The sequence below is a fragment of the Somniosus microcephalus genome, chromosome 2 (assembly GCF_052327205.1).
Source record: "Somniosus microcephalus isolate GS21.2 chromosome 2, FLI_Smic_1.0, whole genome shotgun sequence".
In the NCBI taxonomy this organism is placed as follows: domain Eukaryota; kingdom Metazoa; phylum Chordata; class Chondrichthyes; order Squaliformes; family Somniosidae; genus Somniosus; species Somniosus microcephalus.
This window is the reverse complement of record NC_140988.1, coordinates 324,560,350-324,575,953: the sequence shown is the minus strand read 5'-3', so window position 1 is coordinate 324,575,953 and position 15,604 is coordinate 324,560,350. Positions and strand designations below refer to the sequence as shown.

The 15,604-nt window shown below is 43.8% G+C and overlaps 1 protein-coding gene across 1 annotated transcript; it reads left to right on the top strand.

The window, feature by feature from the left end:
* Positions 1–1,129: 1,129 nt before the first annotated feature.
* On the top strand, positions 1,130–15,404 carry LOC147123558 (uncharacterized). The gene is made up of 3 exons (XM_085974534.1): positions 1,130–1,211; positions 10,772–10,931; positions 13,441–15,404. Exons 2-3 carry the CDS (start codon positions 10,894–10,896, stop codon positions 15,257–15,259), a joined length of 1,857 nt encoding a protein of 618 aa, XP_085830660.1. The 5' UTR covers positions 1,130–1,211; positions 10,772–10,893; the 3' UTR covers positions 15,260–15,404.
* The last annotated feature ends 200 nt before the right edge of the window (positions 15,405–15,604 follow it).

Sequence of the window (15,604 nt, the reverse complement as noted above, 5' to 3'; positions counted from 1 at the left end):
TAGACAGTTTTTTGCAAGATAAGAGGGTGAAGGGTTATGGGGAGCGGGCAAGGAAGTGGCTTTGAGCCCAAGATCAGCCGTGATCTTATTGAATAGTGGAGCAGGCTCGAGGGGCCAAGTGGCCTATTCCTGCTCCTATTTCTTATGTTCTTATGTTCTTATGAAACTATCACCGTCAAGCGCAATCTTGTTCTCCATCAACGTCTCCATATTCATGTCTTCCTGGAGGAATGAATGGATGGTGATTGTTTCCTTCTTAGCCCAGCAGACTGTAGGACAAGTCTAGTGCTGCAATTGCTTCCCTGGTTGAGATTAGTTAATTCAACACAGACCTGAAACATTGCTTTGGCCTGTGTGGCTTAGTGGAGGCAGAAAGATCATTTGTTCCATTACCTGTCAAAACAGGAATTTAGAATTTATATGAAAAAGGGCCCCATATATCACAGTTTCTTCATGGTCGCTGGATAAAAACCCTGGAACTTCCTACCTGACAGCATTGTGGGAGTACCTTCACCACATGGACTGCAGTGGTTCAAGAAGAAGGCTCACCATCACCTTCTCAAAGGCAACTAGGGAACGGGCAATAAATGCTGGCCTGGCTAGCGACGCTCATATCCCCAGAATGATTTTTTTGGTATATCAGCATGGTACCCCATTTTAAGGAACTACACGGAATCTTAGTAATGTGCCAATACAGAGGCGGGCATCAGATTGCTTTGTTGGATTCTACTGGAAATTGCCCATCTCCATCAAACCATCCAGTACCGACTCAAATGAAAAGAAATATTAAAATGCTATTATATATAATAAAAGCACAGCTATATCTCAGTATTTATACTCTATATAGTACATGGCCCACAGCTACTAGAACTGGCTCAAGACTTCATCATTTGTCTGTGATTTGAAACGCACATCCTCTACTTTAAAACAGCCCAGTGGGACTGTTTTTCTCTTTGGAATGTTTTCTGTTGAACATACATGAAAATGTTGAGTTGCCAGACCACACCTAGTATCAGTACGCTTCCACATTTAAGCGTCTGAAACAACTCTTACACCACCCCCGCACATTGTCCCATTTCTGAACTCTTTGAAACACTGCATGACCCTGATTGTTTTTCAAATCGTCCAGCGCATTTGTTTTGTCATTATCCAGAAACGTAAATCAACACAATGAAACACTTTCAGACCGATACCATGTCATCAGTCATCAGGTAGGTACGCAGCTAACGTGTGGAAACTATGGAAATATTTAGCATGGGGAACCAAATGCCAGTGTTTAAATATTTGTTTTAAGGGTGGTGACAGTTACTAGTTTTTACTGAAAGCAGAGAGAAAAGCAAATGGAGAAAGTATGTCTGTACCTAAGCCAAAAATAAATTCAAATAGAAATGAGTCAGAATAACATCATTTTATATTTACCAATTGATACGTGACCTTAAATAGTGTACAGAATGGTATTCGAGGAGGTGTTGATTGGTAGGGGGGAATTTTAACCCCCCAGGACAGATGGTACTGGGGTAGAGGGGGCCAAAATTTCAAAAATCGGAAACACAACCCCAACCTGTCTCCAATTCCGGTTTTAATGGAGGCGGGTTTGGGGGGTGGGGCGCGGTGGCGGGCGACTAACCTGCTCTCCAGAGGTCGGTCCATCATTTAACTATGTTAATAAGGCTACGTGCCTCAAATTTTCACAGACTTTTAGATTTAATGCCTGAAGACCGGGTTTCCCAGGGCTCAGGTAACCCGGCAGCTGAAGGGAAGTGAGTAAGGCTGGATCCATCAGGTAACTGTCTTTACAGCACTCCTTGTGGACCAGGAGTGCTTGCCCCCGGCCCCCAAAGCAAACCTGATTCGTACCCACGATTGGACACTGCCCCCGCGTTTAGACCCCACCCCATGATCGGACTCCCTCCCTCCGCGATCGGACCCCCTCTCCCAACACGAATTCCCCTCCCCGGCCTCCGATCACCTCCACGATCTCCCTCCCGCTCTCTCCCTCCTGTCTGTTCCTCGGCTGCAGCCTACCCAGGCAGGCTTTCCCTCATGACAGCCCGCCAGCCTCTCAAACTAGCTCTTAAGAGAGAAGACGGCTAAATCAACAAGTAGTCATTAGTTAATGCCAAGCCTATGTCTTAAAAAAACCTGTGGATTTCAAAGACACAGAAGACTGAGGGATGTAACGAATTTTACGTTTCTGAGGTGCTAGAAAAATAAAATAGAGACACCTTGGCAAGTCTCAGGCAGTCATTTTAACCTTACCCGCCCAATAGGAATGGGGTGGATTCAAATCAGATGCCTGTTTTACATTTCGCTCGATTTTACACTCAATGGAGAGTGAAATCGGGTGGGGTGTGAAATAGGCATCCGACCTGAGACACTCATGTTCTGCCGGACGGGTTAAGTTAAAACTACCCCCTATATTATCATGGTGAAGATATAGGGAGGCAGAAGCGCAAGTAGTTTGGACAGGCTCAGTTCGAGTCCACAGTGCAAAATGTAATACCAAACCAAGTATAAAATTATCAGGTAGACTCAGAAATTGGTGTAGGAAATAAAAACTATCACTCTGATAATCAAGTGTTGTTCTGATGAGATTTGAGGTAAGGCTTTTTGTTGCAGCAGAGTGGATGGAATTTTAACTTGCACCAGGCTCATGTTATATCTGGTCTGGCGATGCTTGTTGACTACAGGAGTTTGCTATGGTCCACTGCTTGACAATAAGTACTGTATATATCCAATGTGTTCACATTCCACCCTATGTAAACTTGTCATCCAAAACTTGGCTGCCCGTGTCCTAACTCATACCAAGTCCCGTTCGCCCATCTCCCTGTGCTCGCTGACCTACACTGGCTCCCTGTTAAGCAGCGCCTCGACTTCAAAATTCTCATCCTTGTTTTCAGATCCCTCCATGGCCTCACCCCTTCCTATCTCTGTAATCTTTTTCAGCCTCACAACCCCCCGAGATATCTGCGCTCCTCTAATTCTTCCCTCTTGAGCATCCCTGATTATAATCGCTCAACCATTGGTGGCCATGTCTTCTGTTGCCTAGGCCCTAAGCTCTGGAATTCCCTCCCTAAACCTCTCTGCCCCACTACCTCTCTTTCCTCCTTTAAGATGCTTCTTAATACCTACCTCTTTGACCAAGCTTTTGGTCACCTGCCCTAATTTATCCTAATGTGGCTCGGTATCAAATTTTTTGTCTTAAAATACACCTGTGCAACACCATGGTACGTTTTACTACATTAAAGGTGCTATATAAGTACAAATTGTTGTTGTTGTTGTTGTTGTGCTACAGTAAGGCGCTTCCTGACTGGGAGAGTAAAGCATGTTAATCCAGACTGTAAAAGTACATTAAAGTCAAAACAGTGGTTCAGCCCTGCTCTCAATCTTATATGCTCTATTTCTGATGCACCTAATATTCCATTTGTGTTTAGGTTGGCTTACTGCACGCAGGAGTGCTTCATAATTGTTTCATTGGTAGCCAATCGCTTTGTCAGATTTGGTAATCCAATCCAATTACTGCAGCTTGGTGCAGGCCAGAGCATCGAATACTGCTCATTTACATATTTTGGTCGCGTGAAGATTGTTGAAATTTAGTATGTTTGTATCCTGGAACTATTGGCTATTATGAATTTCAAATGCCCGACTTGTGTTGTAGTGAGAGTTTAGAGTAACTCTCTTAACGGTTTAACTTGGGACGAGAATCGGGTGGGCAGGGTCCGAGTTGGGTGGTAAACCATCCCTGACCTCGGCAGAATTTTTAAAAAATTTGTTTATGGGACGTGGGCATTGCTGGCACGACCAGCATTTATTGCCCATCCCTAGTTGCCCTTGAGAAGGTGGTGGTGAGCCGCCTTCTTGAACCGCTGCAGTGCTGTTCGGTAGGCAGTACCAGGATTTTGACCCAGCGACGATGAAGGATTGGCGATATATTTCTAAGTCAGGATGGTGTGTGACTTGGAGGGGAACTTGGAGGTGGTGGTGTTCCCATGCCCCTGCTGCCCTTGTCCTTCTAGGTGGTGAAGGTCGCAGGTTTGGGAGGTGCTGCCGAAGAAGCCTTGAATGAAGCATGGGAGATTTTAACTACCAGGCCTCACCTGCATGCCCCTGGCCAGATCCCGCCTGAATCTGGCAGGAAATAGCAGCTGGTCGGCAGGCAGCTGTGCAATGTCAGGCTGCCAGAGGCCACCACCAGGGTCCGAACAAACAGTCCCCAGTACTCAGGTAAGTTGATCGGTTGTTGAGGGGGGTGGGGGGAGGAGGCAGGGGGCAGAGCTCGGGGTGAGGCCTAAACTTTCCTTGTGGGGCTTCTCCTGGCCACACAAGGAAAGCCAAAAAAAAAAGTAAAAGGACTTAAGTTTTTGGGCCTCTTCTGGTCTAGCCCCAACTCCTCCTCCCGCTAGGTGGACGTGGTGGGAAAGCCACAACTGCTTCCTGTAATGATATCAGCAAATAGTGATGGTATTTGCCTGTTTGATTATGATGCCTTACCAGCATATTTGCCTGTTTGATTATTTATGCCTGACCAGCAGAGGGCATGTGAGAGACAAGCAGTTTAGTTTAGTTTTAGTTTCATTTTAGATGGATCTCTAAGATGGTGTCTCCTGTAATGCTGTTAACTGAGTTGAACATACTTTAGATAAAAAGTCATTCTCTTTCATGAATGTGTCGTCATTGAACCCACATACAAATCAATACATGGTGTCAGAAGTGATGAAAGAGATGAAGAGGAAAAATCTGAAGTTAAATCAGCTCTCCACATATTAGCAAGCCAAAAGAGAACATCGTTACTTACCATTGGAGAATAGCTAACGAAGTGAAAAATGGAAGGTTTACACCCACCGGCGAAGCTTCAGTTGACAGGTAATGTGGCTGAAAATTGGAGGAGATTCAAACAACGTTTGGAGTTGTATTTAGCGGCAATCGGAGCTGACGAGAAAAGTGATAAAGTGAAAGCGTCAGTGTTCTTACATGTCGTGGGTGATGAAGCGCTGGAGGTGTATAATAACTTCACATTCGCTGCTGATGGAGACAAAATGAAGTTGGATAAAATAATGGAACAGTTTGAGGCCTACTGCATACCTAAACGTAACGTGACGTTTGAGAGGCACAGATTTTTCACATGTGTACAGAAAATGGGAGAGACTATTGATCAGTATGTGACTGAACTGAGAAACAGAAGCAAAACATGTGAATTTGGGGGACTGACAGACTCGCTGATAAAAAAACAGACTGGTGTGTGGTATTCCAGATAATGGTCTAAGAGAAAGACTGCTAAGAGAGCAAAATCTAGACCTGGGAAAAGCCATAGCACTGTGTAGGGCTACAGAGACTGTGAAATCGCAGGCAAAGGAGCTGTTCAGTGACAGTAGCTGCAACGTGGATGCAGTGAGAAAGAACGGATACAAACCGTTTAACAAAAAGAGCGCCAATGTGAAAAAAGAGGCGTGGCTAGCAAACAAAAATGAAAGGGGCAATCGAAAGTCATGTAGTCGATGCGGTACACAGCATCCACCAAAAAAGTGTCCAGCATATGGTAAAACATGCAATAGTTGCAACAAGAACAACCATTATGCCCGTTGCTGTAAGAACCAAGCGCAACAAAGTAAGGTCCATACAGTAGATGAAAGCGAGATAGAGGAGTTCTATGTAGATGTTGTGTCTGAAAGCAAAGAAGAAAAAAGAGACTGGATGTTGACACTAAAAGTGAATGACATACACATTCCATTTAAATTGGATACTGGAGCACAAGTTAATGTGATATCAGAGACTGATTTTAAGAAAATTAGACCCAGACCAAAGATACATGGAATAAAAGTGAAAGTGACAGGATACTCAGGTACTGATATACCAGTGAAAGGAAGATGCATTGTCAAAGTGACACACAAGGACAGAGAGCACACGCTAGCATTAATCGTGGTGCCAAAGGATGTGCAAGCCATACTAGGTTTAAAAGCCTGTGAGAGACTGAACCTGGTAAAGAGAGTCCTCGTTGTGGAAAGCCAAGGAGAGACAGTCTATGATGAACTCATGAAAGAGTACAACGACCTATTTCAGGGTCTAGGCTGCCTTCCAGGAGAACACACGATCAGAGTAGATAAAAGAATGCCAACGGTCATACATCCATGCAGAAAAGTTCTGTTTGCTCTTCAAAAGCAACTGAAGGCAGAGTTGGACAGGATGGAAAGCCTGAACGTGATTCAGAAGATAGATGAGCCAACTGAGTGGGTGAGTTCCCTCGTCGTTGTGGACAAAAAGAATGGAAAGCTCAGAATTTGCCTGGATCCAAGAGATCTAAACAGAGCAATAAAGAGAGAGCACTTCAAGCTTCCTACACGTGAGGAAATCATGTCACAGTTTGCAAATGCAAAGTATTTCAGCAAGTTAGATGCATCATCAGGATTTTGGCAGATGAAACTGGATGAGGCAAGTTCAAGACTGTGCACGTTCAACAGTCCATTTGGCAGATACAGATTCCTAAGGTTACCATTTGGCATTGCCTCAGCTCCTGAAGCATATCACAAAACTATCCATATGATCTATGAGCACCTGGAGGGAGTTGATACATCAATGGATGACATCATAGTATGGGGAACCACGAGAACTGAGCATGACGAGAGACTGAAAAAAGTGCTGGAAGCAACAAGGAAAACAAACCTGAAGCTGAATAGAGAGAAATGCCAGCTCGGGGTGACAGAACTGACATTCGTGGGAGATATCCTTTGCGGTGAGGGCATCAGGCCAGATCCCAGAAAGGTGTCCGCCATTGAGAATATGCCAAAGCCACAATGCAAAAAGGACGTGCAGAGGTTTAATGGAATGATCAACTACATGGGTAAATTCATATCCAACCTCTCAGAAAAGATGGCGCCACTGAGACGACTAACTGAAAAGAACATAGAATGGGAATGGAATCATGAGCATGAGAAGTCATGGAGCGATCTAAAGAAACTGCTCACAGAGGAACCAGTTCTGAGGTTTTATGACCCAGCGAGACCCATCAAGATATCATCAGATGCATCACAGAGTGGGCTTGGTGCCGTTCTTCTGCAAAAATATGACTACTGGCAACCTATTGCATATGCATCGCGCTCAATGACAGACGCGGAGACGCGATATGCTCAAATAGAAAAGGAGCTGCTCAGCATCACACACGCCTGTGAAAGATTTCACCAGTTTGTGTCAGGACAAGCAATCAGTGTAGAGACTGACCATAATCCCTTGATTGCATTGTTCCAAAAGCCACTAAATAGCTGTCCGCTTAGAATACAAAGAATGATGATCAGGCTGCAACGCTATACACTGAATGTTGCGTACACTCCGGGTAAGCTGATGTATACAGCAGACAAATTGTCCAGAGCTGTTGACCCAAGTGAGCCCGCAAACACCAAAATGGATGAAAAAGTGAACGCCTACATGGACATGCTCACAAGTGCACTGCCCATAGCAGATGCAAAAATGGAGCTCATAAAGACTGAGACAAACAAAGATGAAACAATGAGACGACTGTGGAAAAGCATCTTGGATGGATGGCCCAACATGAAGCAAGACTGCTCACCTGACATGGCAGAGTACTGGAACTGCAGGGCGGAACTATCACTGGTCGAAGACATCATCTACAAAGGAAGTAAAATAGTTATCCCAAAGAGTCTGAGAAAAGAGATGCTAAAAAGGATCCATGGAGGACATCTGGGAATCGAAAAGTGTAAGAAGAGAGCACGAGAGGTGATGTACTGGCCACGAATCAACCAAGATGTGACAAATGAGGTGTCAAACTGCACAATATGCCTGAAATATTGAGCAAGCAATCCGGTAGAACCACTAAAGCCACACCCAGTGCCAGACAGACCTTACCAGAAGGTAGGCGCTGACCTATTCGTATGTCAAGGGAAGGACTATCTTGTAGTCACAGACTATTACTCCCTGTATCCAGAGGTTTGTAGACTGTACACCACCACTGCAGATGCTGTGATAACATGTATGAAAGCCATATTCTCCAGTCATGACGTGGCAAGCGAGGTCTTCACAGACAACGGACCCCAGTTTTACAATGCAAGTTTCCGACACTTTGCCAAAGAGTGGGACTTTGTCCACACAACGTCAAGTCCTCACTTTCCACAGTCCAATGGACTAGTGGAAAAATCGGTCCAGACAGTGAAAAGACTGATGTACAAGGCAAAAGACAGTGGAACTGACTTCTACCAGAGCATGCTTGTATACCGCACAATGCCGCTCAAGTGTGGTATGTCACCAGCCCAACTCCTTATGGGACAACTGCTAAGGTCAAACCTACCCATCCCGGAGAACCTCCTGAAAACAGAAGAGGGGGAGAAAGTGAGGAAGTTCAAAGAACAACAGAAAGAAAAGCAAAAGTACTACTATGACAGAGGAACACAAAACCTACCTGAACTCCACACTGGTGACCAAGTAAGGTTCAAAGACAAAACAAACATATGGACTCAGAAGGGAACTGTCCTGAGTGAAGTTCAACCAAGATCATACACCATTCAGACAGATGAGGGTGCTGTTCGGCGAAGAAATCGTCGGGATCTTCTCATGGGACCAGCCACAGCAAGTCAAAAGACTGATACTGTTGAAAAACCTGATCACACAGCAGGTCAAAAGACTGATACTGTTGAACAACCTGATCACACAGCTGAGAAATCATCATCTGAGGCAACAACTCAGATTCAAGGACAATCAATCAGAAAATCCTCAAGACACGTGAAGCCTCCTGAGAGACTCATTGAGCAAGTTTAAGGACTCTTGTTATAGAAGGAAGTAATGTTATCTTATTCTTTCTTCAAGTTCTAGTGTATTTACATATTTCATGTGAACACACAAAACAAGGTTAAAAAACCTTGATAATGATAATGTAAGTTCATTAAGTGTTACAGTTAAAATGCAGAGTAATACAAAGAAAACATGTTGTTAGATAAAAGTAAAATACTTTTGTTTTAAGAAAGGGAGATGTAATGATATCAGCAAATAGTGATGGTATTTGCCTGTTTGATTATGATGCCTTACCAGCATATTTGCCTGTTTGATTATTTATGCCTGACCAGCAGAGGGCATGTGAGAGACAAGCAGTTTAGTTTAGTTTTAGTTTCATTTTAGATGGATCTCTAAGATGGTCTCTCCTGTAATGCTGTTAACTGAGTTGAACATACTTTAGATAAAAAGTCATTCTCTTTCCTGAATGTGTCATCATTGAACCCACATACAAATCAATACACTTCCCTGCTCAGGCCCACAGTTAAAATGCAGTCAGGCCCCGTCACTGGAACCTGATGTGCATGCTTAAGGAAGGACCCCGACAGATTCCGATGGGTGTCCCTGTCGCCTGCTCAGAATGGCAGATTAGAATAGCAGCCTACGAGATCAATAGATGAGTCCCATGGGCGGATTTAACTGCCCATCGGCCCGGTTTCTGCTAAAGGCGCAGGTTTAAAATTGCCCCTTATGTGTACTATTTCCCATGGGAACATGTATAATGTAATGCCCAGAATTTATTTGAACGGAGGCCTATGACTGCAACAGATTCCAGCTTTCAGGAGAGTTTTCTTTGTGTATTAAGGACTGTATGTTAGTGATATATCATCCCAGATCTATTGTTCTGATAGGTAAGAGCCAGCAGGGTTGGAAACTTTTTGAGACCACTAAGTTTTAGCTCGATATATTGCACTATTGAGGTACTTAAGGCAGCTTGAAGTCAATGGAAATGAAGACCGGGAGAGATGTACAGCAGACTGCCGAATCGATCGCGCCCAAATTCAAAATTGCCCCCAAAGTGACTGTCCTTAAACTCTGTGGACCGAGGCTTGGACTCGGCACAGAAACTGCAGGAGAAAAAAATTGCTGATGCCGTTTATTATGAAAGTTCACAGTAAATTTCAGCTTAAATAATTGAGTGCCCACTCCAGTAGACTTAACTCTCCATTTAAAAACTGGTCTAAATTTGGCACACAATACATCAGTTTTCATCTCAGAGGGATTTACAGAATTACTGAATCAAGAATGCAGAAAATAGAGACAGATGTCAAGACTTTTGAAATGCACAAAGGCTTCACAATTGAATTTGATGAGCACAGTCTCCCTGATTACCAGTAAGTAAATTGGCCTTTGTGACTTAGCTGCAGGATTTGTGATCGGTTCAGATTTATATATAAATAAATGAACTTGGGTATAGGGAACACTAAGCCAGCATTAGCTTTGGATGTGACTCTGCTGGAAGACTGTATCACAACAGAGGTGCTTTATCATTGGTTGTAAATTGGAAGGCAATCATCGCACTCTTAAAGTCAGAGAATTTTACGTCATAGCAAGAGGCCATTCAGCCCATCGCACCGACGCCAGCTCTCTGCAAGAACTAGCCATGTGTTCCATTCCTCTGTGTTTTTCCTGTACCCTTTTAATTTTCATTTTCAAAATATTTATTCACTTCTCAAAACTGGTTGCAATATTTTATCCACAGCTTAACCAATGATTTGTGTAGGTTTCTTTGCTTATGTGCTGTGTGCCCCTATTTACAAAACCCAGGGTTGTTACAGTTTATCAACTTGCCCACTTTTGTTACAGTTTATCAATATGTCTTCCAAGCATTAAAGATATGTATACCTGTCTGTCTGCTCCTCTACTGCTTTTAAGGTTTTACCATTGAGAGAGAGAGGGAGCGAACTTGCATTTAAATAGGACTTTACAATTACATGCTCTCAGGATGTCCCGTAATGCTCTACAGCCAATGAATTACTTTTAAAGTGTTGTTATGTAGGTAAATGCAACGCGCAAAGCCAACTTGATGCCACATCTGCAAACTTCAACATTTTCGCTCTGTTTAACGCCGGGTCCTAAGCATGCTCAGAAAACCGTGCATGAAGCAGCCCTGCAGAGACGATGTCAGCACTTCTTAAAGGGACACACACATCTTTCAGGTATGTTTGATTTAAAGCTTTAAGGACTGTTTTTATTTATATTTGATTGAAGCAGTGGCTTGTTGCAATAGATGTTAAAAGTTTTTAAAGTGTGCAGGGAGTGCTGCTCAAGAGTGGGCCAGGCAAATTTCTTCAGCAGCTGTTAAGGGGGCTTGTGGTTGATTCTTCTGCCTCCAAATAAGCCATACCACACAAGGGAGGTACTGAACACTGCCTCCTTCACTAGGTATATGGGACTAGCAGCTTTCAGCAACAAGTTCCGAAGCAGCAAAACCATTTTTATTGTGTAAAGCCAAAGATAAAGCTCTCCCTTTCATTCTACAGAAACTGTTTCCACTGGCAGGAGGTTCAGTTACCAGAGGACACAGATTTAAGATCATTGCCAAAAGAATCAGGGGGCAGATAAGGAGACATTTTACGCACCGAGTTGTTATAATCTGGAATGTACTACCTGAAAGGGTGGTGGAAGAAGATTCAATAGTAATTTTCAAAAGGGAATTGGATAAATACTTCAAAAGAAAAAAAATTGCAGGGCTATGGAGAAAGAGCAGGCGAGTGGGACTGATTGGATAGCTCTTTCAAAGATCCGGAATCGGCATGATGGGCCGAATGACTTCCTTCTGTGCTGTATGATTCTATGATTCTTGGCAATGCCAGCCTGTCACTTTAAGACTGAAAGCAGCTAGACAGCAACCCAGTATGTAGTCGTGCTAGGTTTTTAGAGGGGCAGTCTGCCTTTAATCAGCACCTGGTGTTATTAGAGGTAATCCGGGTGCAAACCCATTCAGTTTATTTGCATGTAATTTACATTCTTGCGCCCTCTACAGGTGCAGTCAGGTGCAGACAATAGAATAAGTTCAGGGACAATGCTTTTCAAGCATAGTACTAGGGCAAAAGTTCAGTGTCTAGTTTCCCTCTGCATTACACTTGTAATAGAGCCACTATTTGTAAGCAGGGCAGAGGAACAGTTACCTTTATATTAAGGCACGGCAAAGGAGGCTTGCTGACAAAATTAAGACACATAGCGGCTGACCTTCGTTTTGGTAGCACATGTGGTGGAGGTGGGCAGACCGATGGCACCGCCCGCCAGCGAAGGGCCCAAACCATTTCCCGGGTTGGACCTCGTTAGAATACTTTCAGCAAGCTGCCAGCACTGAATGAGCGCCAATGAGAAGCTCACTAATCGGAGGAGCAAGAATTCCGACGCCTCTTCCACAGAGCCGAGCTGGATGTAGGCCCGTTAAAGGAGGGTTAGGCAATTCAGGCTGGGGGCACAGAAGGACTAGCAGCAGGTGGGAAGATTTTCGTGGGACAGGAGGAGCATTCAGGCATTCAAACATCAGCACCTCAGCCCTGTTCTCTGTGTTTTCAGTGTGGTCTGCAGCGGTCCCTTGAAGAGCCACTGGTTCAGTCGCTCAATGCTCAGTTCCACTAGGAGGAGGGTGCAAAGCACATTTTCCTCCCAGTGGAACACCAAAATGACATTGGGGTGCTACAGATGGCGTAAGACTCTGATGTGCATATTTAAGTAGACTCCCACTTGTTTCCCAGCCTGCTCCAAAATCAAGGCAGGCCGAACATTGCTGGAATGGGGCGGTAATAGTGCACTAAGATTTTTTGGCCTGCTGCCACTCAAAAACATGGATGAAAATCAGCCCTATGGTAGTAAAGAGAAATTTGGCTGCAGGGGTAAAAAGTTGGTTAAAGGACAGGAAACAGAGAATAGTGGTTAATGGATGTTATTCAGACTAGAGTGATGTAAACTGCAGTGTCCCCCATGGGTCCATTGTTGGAGCCATTACTTGTTTCTATATATATATATGTAAATAGGGTTGCAAAGGGGTGGAAAGTTTCCGGTAAATTTCCGGTAAATTTCCGGAAATTTTCCACGGGAAGTTTAGCTTGGGAATTTTGCCCAAAAAAGCACATGCTAGCATAATATTGTTTTTTTTTGTATTTCTTTCTTTTTTTTCCACAGGTCCTCTCTTAAAATTACTAACAGAGATGGAATCTTAATTATTAAGGAATTTCTTAATCAATATATGTTTATCTTCTTACTTGGCTTGTTTTAATAATTACAAGTTTTGTGTGTGACTGTGAACAAATGTGTCCTGATTGGTTGGATGAGTGGATGAGCGATTAGCTCCCTCTATTTGTAATATTTGCATATCGAATTGTGATTGGCCTGCAGGCATCTGTAAGACTGCTATAGTTTTTTAAAGATCCAGATTAGGGGCCCTGAGGGAAGTCATTTTGTTTTCTGCTGATGTTGTGATGATGCAGTAAGTAAATCAGACTTTATACCAAATAAACCAGTTACTTGTTGAAATCTGTTGTCCTTCAATTTAAAATATACAAAATAATACACTATTGGTGATGTAGCGTCGTGTGTGTACAGGTCATGCTTCCATCACATGGAGCATCAGCAAAAATGTACTCACCCTGTTGCAATCGTGCTGATCGACCGCAGTTCGACACAGTGATGAATGCCCTTTATTTCTCTGCATAGAACAATGCCACGTTTACCGTCAGATGTGTGGAAGCATTTTACCCCAGGCATTAAAGATGGAAAGACTGTGTACATGTGCAAACACTGTAGAAAGCCATATGTAAAGAATGCCACAAAGATGCAGCAGCATTTATCCAAATGCAACAACTTCACTCAAAGCTCACAGCAGTCAGCCCAGAGTTCCTCTGCTTCCATTCAAGAAGATGATGGTTCTCATTCAGCATCAGGCTCCTTATCATCAGCAACTCCTGGCCCACTTGGAAGATTCTTTGATACAATGGATAACCATAGCCAGAAGAATGCAGATGAGTGCCTTGCTCGAGCTGTATATGCAACAGGCTCACCCCTCATGCTCACAGCCAATGTGTACTGGAAGAGATTTTTCAATGTTATTCGCCCTGCATACTGTCCTCCCACCAGACATGCTTTGTCTACTTATTTGCTGGAGGCTGAGTATAACAGAGTCCACGGAAAGCTCAAAGAAACAATAGCGATGGCAGACTGTGTTGCAGTTATCTCAGATGGGTGGTCAAATGTACGAGGGGAGGGCATCATAAACTACATCATCTCCACTCCTCTCCCAGTGTTCTTCAAGAGCACAGACACGAAGGACAACAGACACACAGGCACATACATTGCTGATGAGCTGAAAGCGGTCATCAACGATCTTGGATCACAAAAGGTCTTTGCAGTAGTTACTGACAATGCTGCGAATATGAAGGCTGCTTGGGCTCAAGTGGAGGAGGCCTACCCTCATATTACGTCTATTGGGTGCGCAGCTCATGGGCTTAACCTGCTCCTCAAGGACATCATGGGTTTGAGAACCATGGAAGCACTGTACAAGAGAGCCAAGCAAGTTGTTAAGTATGTCAGGGGAAAACAGGTAGTTGCAGCAACCTACAACTCCAAGCAAATGACAAAGAACAAGAACACCACACTGAAGCTGCCCAACAACACTAGATGGGGTGGTGTTGTCATAATGTACAACAGCCTTCTGGAGGGTAAGGAGTCGCTGCAAGAAATGGCAATATCCCAGTCTGGGGATATGGAAACCACCATCAAGAAAATACTGCTGGATGATGTGTTTTGGGAGAGAGTGGTTAGCAGCCTTAAACTACTCTCACCAGTAGCATCTGCAATTGCTCAGATTGAAGGAGATGACGCTGTCTTGTCAGATGTTCTCAGGCTTTTTACTGATTTAAAAGAACAAATCAGCATTGCGCTACCCACATCCCTGCTGCTCAAAGCAGAGGAGAAGGCAATTGTTCAATTCATACAGACGCGTCAAGAATTTTGTGTCAAGCCGATTCATGCTGCAGCATACATGCTGGACCCAAAGCATGTTGGGAGACCAATACTTTCTGGAGAACAGATCAACAGCGCTTACAGTGTGGTGTCTACCCTCTCACACCATCTCAATCTGGATGTGGGCAAAGTTCTGGGAAGTCTGGCAAAGTTCTCTACCAAGCAAGGTTTTTGGAATGGGGATGGGATATGGGAATCATGCAAGCATATCAGTGCACATACCTGGTGGAAGGGACTTTGTGCATCTGAGGCCCTGTCACCTATTGCATCGGTGATACTCCAAATCCCACCTTCATCAGCGGCCTCTGAACGAAACTGGTCACTTTTTGGGAATACGCATACAAAGGTGCGCAACAGGCTGACTAACAAGAGAGTGGAGAAACTGGTGGTTATCCAGGCGAACCTACAACTTATTGAGCCAGATACAGAAGTGTCCACCACACAGCTAGACACTGACACAGAGGAGGAAATGGACACGTCAGAGCCAGAGTCAGAGAATCAGGAGGAGCAATGAGGAGTAGAAGACTCAGAAGACTCATGAGTAGAAGACTCAAAGGGACAAAATAAGGACAAATTACAGGCTAAATAAGCTGACGCTCTTTTTATTTTATTTTAGATGGGTCTTTTATGTGGGGGTTCAATAAAGTTCAAAATTATAACCTAAATAAAGTTTTGAAAGCCTGTTTTTATTTGTATGGAACAGTATGTCTATTTTGACGACAAAGATAATATAAGGGTCAGAGACAAAAACCATCAGTGTGCAAAAAAACTCTAAATTCCCAAAATTCCCGAAAATTCCCATGGAAAGTTTCCTCTTTTAAAAATTCCCAGAATTTTGCAACCCTATATGTAAATGACC

Coding starts and splice junctions, on each gene's coding strand:
- LOC147123558 (XM_085974534.1), top strand. CDS start 10,894: ATGTCAGCACTTCTTAAAGGGACACACACATCTTTCAG. Junction 10,932..13,440: donor GGGACACACACATCTTTCAG/GTATGTTTGATT, acceptor TTCTCTGCATAG/AACAATGCCACGTTTACCGT.